Here is a 6,051-nt window from a genome sequence, read left to right on the forward strand (position 1 = left end):
TGGTGGGGGTTTCAAGGGGGCAACGCCCTCTGAAGAATTTTTTGAACTGAAGGTTTTATTTGGCCGATAAAAGCCTGTTCGAAAATTTCGAATCCAAAAGACACCATTGATGTCTGTTGATGAAGGAACCTGACGTTTCGTGAATAGAAACCTGTTGGCGAATAAAAACCTATTCCCAACAGGTGCAAAACCCTTTATAAATAGCTTCTCCCAGTTTCGTTTAACATATAAGAAAAATCAATCTGTTTTCTCTGTTTCAAAAAAAAGCATCATCAGAAATCAGAAATCTCTTTGTGTGTTCTTGATTGAATCAAGGGGTACAAACCTTGAATTCAGTTTTCGTTGCAGGGCTTTCATTGTATCCTGAAGGCAATATTTCGCATACCTGTTGTAATCGCCAATTGTTATTGGGAGGGTAGAAATATTTGTCTAAAAGAAATTTATACAAGCCTTGAAAGTTTTGGAGTGCAACACTTTCTTCTCTGTGTCATTCATCCTTTGTGAAACCCATTTTTTTTTCCAACAAAAGAGACATGAGTAACGTTATTTAATATAAGAGACAACTATAGAGTATTAATGGTCGAAAACCAGAAGAACACGAAAATGAAGAACATGCATGGAGATGATAGGCCATGATCACCCATACAAACTTCGTACATAAATATTTTGACAATTAAGTGATAGTCGTATTTAATTAAAATATGGATTGTATTTCGTCACTCCCTATTAAAAATAATCGTCATTACGACTCAATTCTCAAACGGGAGCTAAATTCGGATACTTCTCACAAAAGGACCAACCCCGATAAAGTCAAACAAAAGTGGTGTATGGCGTGGTCATCCAAAACAAAGGTGTGTTAGCATCATTATTCGATCTAGGTCCTAAAAGCCAACCAGGTCGCACAATCTCAAGGACGAATACATCTAACCGCGTGCGAATCATCACAAAGATACAGTCCAGTCTTTCACATTTTCAACACATACCTTCAGAAGAAAAAAAACCACCCGAAGAACATCATTCGATTTACAAGAGGAATCTCGAAACTCTTTGAAAGCCTCAGTCACTACTTGTTAGTTACCCTGAAAAGAAAAGAGAAAATTTTCTGAGTTAGAAGAATAGAAGAAGGTTGAATCGTATTTGGAATGTGAAAAAGAGAGAATTTGGATCCAGTTATAAATAAACTCCACATGTTCTTTGTTAACTTGTATTACCTATGGATTACACAAACCTTCAATCTAGAGCTTCTAATTCTTACATACCACCACATAGAACACAACTACATCCACGAATGCATTCGTTATCTCCTCCATTCCCAAAACTCTCGCAGATCTCTTCATCACAATCTCGTGAAAAATGGTGGACTGTAGGTGCTATACTCTTAATTATCCCATTTTTATTCTATTTATTTACAATTGCTAAAGGAATCCATCAATCATCAAAGTTTGATGAATCAAAACCTAAAGGATTTGGTATTATTATTGATGCTGGCAATACTGGTTCAAGAATTCATGTTTTTGAGTTCTTAAATGAAGGTAGAATTCCATTTATTGGTTTCGATGGAAAAGGGTCCAAATCATTGAAAATTAGACCAGCATTGGTGGAATTTGCTGATGATCCTGATAATGCTGGGAGTTCTATTTTGAGATTATTGAAATTTGCTAAGAAAAGGGTTCCAAAAACTCAATGGAAGAATACAAGAGTTTGGTTGATGGCTTCTGAAGGACTTCGGGGAGTTGGTTTGGATGCAAGTAAGAGCATTCTTGAATCGTGTAGACGGGTTTTGAGATCTTCAGGTTTTCTTTTCGAAAATGAATGGGCATCACTGTTAACAGGTGCGTGTGTTATTCAACCATATGCTAACACTTGAAGTAAATTTAAAGTCTTTTAGTAGCTTGGTACTAAAAGGAAGGCTCTTTTTTAAGTTGCTGTTATAAATAAGTGTTGGTGTTAGTGACTTGGTGTGACTTTATGTGCCCAAATAGTCTGAGAGTAAAATCTCAACGTAATGCTGAAGCAGTCTTAGAGTAAAATCTCAGTGTACTTCTGGAATAGTCTTACTAATTGTTAAGAAGGATCTTTTAACAGCAAGCTCAGCTCTGAGTATCTTTTGCATGTTTTTTTCTTTCAAATATTCGTGGAGTATTATTATTTGTTGATGGCTGGCATTGGTATTCTTAACTGGGTATATTGTTCAGGTCAGGATGAAGGTGTTTATGCTTGGGTGGCTGCTAATTATGCTCATGGAACTTTAGGAGGTGATCCACAAGAAACAACAGGGATAGTTGAACTCGCTGGGTCCTCCGTACAGGTCTTGTTCATTCTCCTTTCCCATCTATTTCGCTGAACTCTATCCTTTTTTGACAAGCGGTAGTTGTAGCTACCAGCTGCAGAAAAAGATTTCCCTTTTGGGATTTTTTATGGTTAAGCAATTTAGTGAAGCATTCTATCAAGTTGTTAAGGAGATCTTCTTGTTAGGAAAGTGAAGAGATTGGTGATAAGTCATGTTAAATTTGAAAAAACATAAGTTCTGTTATACTTGATCCAAAATTTAAATTTTACCTTTCATGCCAAGAGGTCAAGAACATCAATATACATTCTGACTTGTATGACATTCCCTCATCTATAATTTTTCTTAATCTTGTTTCGTAATTTTCCCTGCAACTGAGTGTATTTCTATTAGTGACTGGTCATGTTACATTCAAAAAGCACTTGCACTCTTTCCAAAAATTTAATTTTCAACATACTCACCAAGAGCCAGAAAATATGTGTATTTCGCATTCCCATGTATGAATATTTTGCTAAATCATAATAGTATGATACTTATTTAGCCTTGCAACTGATACAGGTAACATTTGCTTTGCGAGAACCTGCTCCAATGGAATTTTCACGAATGATAACACTAGCTGGAGTTACGTACAATCTTTATGCACAATCTACAGTTCGTCTGGGTCAGGTGATTCACTAATACATGGTTAGCAGTTTATTTATTCCTTTCACTTGACTTTAAGTTTTCCCAATGCAGTTTCCGTTTGAAAGGTGAAAGAGATTGAAGTTTTCTCTAGGATCAGAGTTAGAACTTAGAGTATTACTATGTCATCAAACTCCTTACTGTTTAGTGCTTATGCATTGAAGTCTTTTGAACGGAACTATTAATGGTCTAAGGTCCCATATGTATATATATTCACGAACTTTGTTTTTATGCAGGATGCAGCTTGGAAATCGGTGCATAATTCCAATGTATTGACTTCATGTAAGTTGCATACCTTGATTTCCATGTATGATGTGGATGTTATTTATTATTGATACTGTAGTAAGATTTTCTTAAACCAGCCTCAGCGCCTTGTTTTTTGTTTTGTTTCAAAAGTTATATTATGCTATCTCATTGGTTCTGTTCAGTGTAATCTTGTTTCTGCCCATTGAACTTGTGCAATCTCTTTGCAAATTTGCAGCTTCAGGTTCGCTCAAGGAAATTGCAAGCCCCTGCATTCCTAAGGGATATGGTCGAACATTGAGTCCTTCTGTTGCAGTAGATGCAAGTCATAAGGAACTTCTGGCACCCGACTCTGTAGGCAACTTTTCTGCATGCAGATCTAAAGCCGCAGCCTTGTTACATAAAAGAAATGGTAAAATCTCGTCCCTTGCTAGTTTGAGACAGCTGTCAGTTCCTTTCTAAGTTGTTCTAATTTGTTTCCAGGTCGGCGTCTTTTCATTCTACAGTTATTTTTCTTTTATATGGTTATTAGATGAACTCATACCCGAACTTGGAACAGTAGCATACCCGAACTTCTTTCTTGGGAATAACTTGTTGTGATTAGTAAAAATTTCACACATAGGCATGTCTATGGTTCCCTAAAACCACTAACAACTCGTTTATCCCTTTTTTTAATCGGTAAGAGAGAACGAGAACACTATCCCTATTCATGCCAAGCGACCCAAGACATGATCCGCATTACATCATTTGATGAGAGTAAATCTGGCTTATCAATAACGGGAGTTGGTACAATGTTAAGAACAGTTCACATGCATAAGGTTTAGAAAAATGAGTGAACGAGGCCTTAGGTCGGTCCTGTTGGAAAGCTCCAGGGAGTTTTTCCCTTAATTACCCGGTGTGTGTGCGGGACAAAGGGACTGCTGTACCTCCAGGTCCAAAGCAAGGATGTCAAAATAAAGAAAATGAAATTGTGGCCCGTCCACGCTCGCTCCAAGTAGCTCTCACTCTCAGTTTGTTTTTAGCATGCCTCCTCTTCATTCCAGAACTTTAAAGAGCGATCGAATAAATCCTATGGTCTTTCTTTCGCAAAAGCTTACAGTAAAGAATTTGTCAAAGAAAGGTGAGCATCATACTGAAAGCTGATGACCCTTACAGATTAGAATCTTAAATAAAGAAGTATAGACTGATAATCCTAGATGAACATGTAACGGTTCAAAGTCCAGATCTTATATGTTAGGGTATGTAAAATCATAATTGGCAGATAGTTATAATCATATACATGTAACCTATTGTGTTTCTTTATTCGATTAATGTTTTCCTTATCTCTGAGTTATGTTTCTGTAACCTATTGAGGACCCAACTCATGAAAAATATTGTTCCGGTCCTGATTTTATTAATTTATTTTGCAGATGAATGCTTGCATCCTCCTTGTGAAACAGTGTCAACTTTCTTGCCTGAATTGCGAGGCAAGCCTGTTCCTCCAGAGAACTTCTTTTATATTTCAGAGGTCTGTACAAGGACACAGTTGCTGTTTTATTGTTTCCCTGTTAAAGTTTCTAAGAGCTTAGATTGGATGAAGATGTCATGAAGGACAAGGCTTTCATCTCAATCTCTTTTTTAACATTCTCTTGGCTGGTAACTTTAAGTAGGAAAGTACATTTGGAAACAAGCAATCTTGAATTCTTGATAGACATTGTCAGATAAGAGGGTCTTGTAGAGAAGACGGAGAGGGGGCATATCACCACTGAGTTAACCGTTATGTTATCACTGCTCTGCATATTCTGAGTGCATGGTCATTGGTCACATGCTTGCCTGATTTTTGAGTTTATGTATGTCAAACCCCTAAAATGTGGTTTTTAACTTATGATTGTTGCTTTTTTCCGACCTTCTACAGTTCTTTGGTCTGGTCCCTAAGACTACTCTAACAGAATTAGAATCTGCTGGGCGACACTATTGTGACGATGATTGGGAGAAACTGAAAGATGAGCACCAAGGAATCGATGAATTGGATTTGTTGAGATACTGTTTCTCTTCTGCCTACATTGTTGCACTACTGCACGATGGTCTTGGAATCCCTATGAATGACAAGCGGTATGCACACTTCTGTTTGTTAAACTACGATACTGGGAAATGCTAATTTGAATTATGTAACAACAAAAATACTGCTTTTGCGCTGCACTGATAGATTATGAATAATAATAGCTAAAATTGAATTGTTGCAGGATAGGATTTGCAAATCAAGCTGGAGGCGTCCCCCTTGATTGGACATTAGGAGCTTTCATTCTCCAAACAGTAGTAGAGCCTTTAAAGGAATCAGAGCTAGAAAAGCTGGATGGTGTCATTGGGAATGATTCAGTCACCTACTTCTCATTATTTGCTATTCTCTTATTTGCAATTCTTGCAGCCTTTTATGTATCAAAATGGTGGAAACCTCAAATGAAGACAGTATACGACCTGGAGAAAGGGCATTACATTGTCACTTGTATACCTAGGTGATTTTTCTTTTTCATTTTCTTTTTGAGAAGAGCTGTAAATGTATTTATAGAGTTGATAATGAGGATAGAGACGTACGGGTAGAATCTGCAAAAGAAAACCAAAAAAAAAAAAAAAAAAAAAAAAAAAAAAAAAAAAAAACAGTAATGAAAAGGTAATGCCATTTTGTTTTTCACTGGTCCAATCGAGTTCATGTTACTAGTGACTTCTCATATAATGCTTAAAAGCAAGTATCTTGAACTTCTCAACTTGGTCATTCTTCGCCTAAACAACTTATCCACAGCTGCGAAAGCCCGTTGGGAGTCTAAAAAACAAAAGAAAACAGCAACCCAAGTATTCCGCTTGAC

At 36.9% G+C, this 6,051-nt stretch overlaps 1 protein-coding gene across 1 annotated transcript; it reads left to right on the plus strand.

Annotated features, from left to right (window-relative positions):
- The first annotated feature begins 907 nt into the window (after nucleotides 1-907).
- Nucleotides 908-5,847, plus strand: LOC113320151 (probable apyrase 6). The gene is made up of 8 exons (XM_026568090.1): nucleotides 908-1,832; nucleotides 2,196-2,308; nucleotides 2,846-2,953; nucleotides 3,205-3,250; nucleotides 3,450-3,623; nucleotides 4,621-4,718; nucleotides 5,106-5,302; nucleotides 5,434-5,847. Exons 1-8 carry the CDS (start codon nucleotides 1,214-1,216, stop codon nucleotides 5,705-5,707), a joined length of 1,629 nt encoding a protein of 542 aa, XP_026423875.1. The 5' UTR covers nucleotides 908-1,213; the 3' UTR covers nucleotides 5,708-5,847.
- Nucleotides 5,848-6,051: the final 204 nt, after the last annotated feature.

This window comes from Papaver somniferum, chromosome 11 (genome assembly GCF_003573695.1).
Source record: "Papaver somniferum cultivar HN1 chromosome 11, ASM357369v1, whole genome shotgun sequence".
Classification (NCBI taxonomy): Eukaryota; Viridiplantae; Streptophyta; class Magnoliopsida; order Ranunculales; family Papaveraceae; genus Papaver; species Papaver somniferum.

Coding starts and splice junctions, on each gene's coding strand:
- LOC113320151 (XM_026568090.1), top strand. CDS start 1,214: ATGGATTACACAAACCTTCAATCTAGAGCTTCTAATTCTTACATACCA. Junction 2,954..3,204: donor CTACAGTTCGTCTGGGTCAG/GTGATTCACTAA, acceptor GTTTTTATGCAG/GATGCAGCTTGGAAATCGGT. Junction 5,303..5,433: donor ATCCCTATGAATGACAAGCG/GTATGCACACTT, acceptor GAATTGTTGCAG/GATAGGATTTGCAAATCAAG.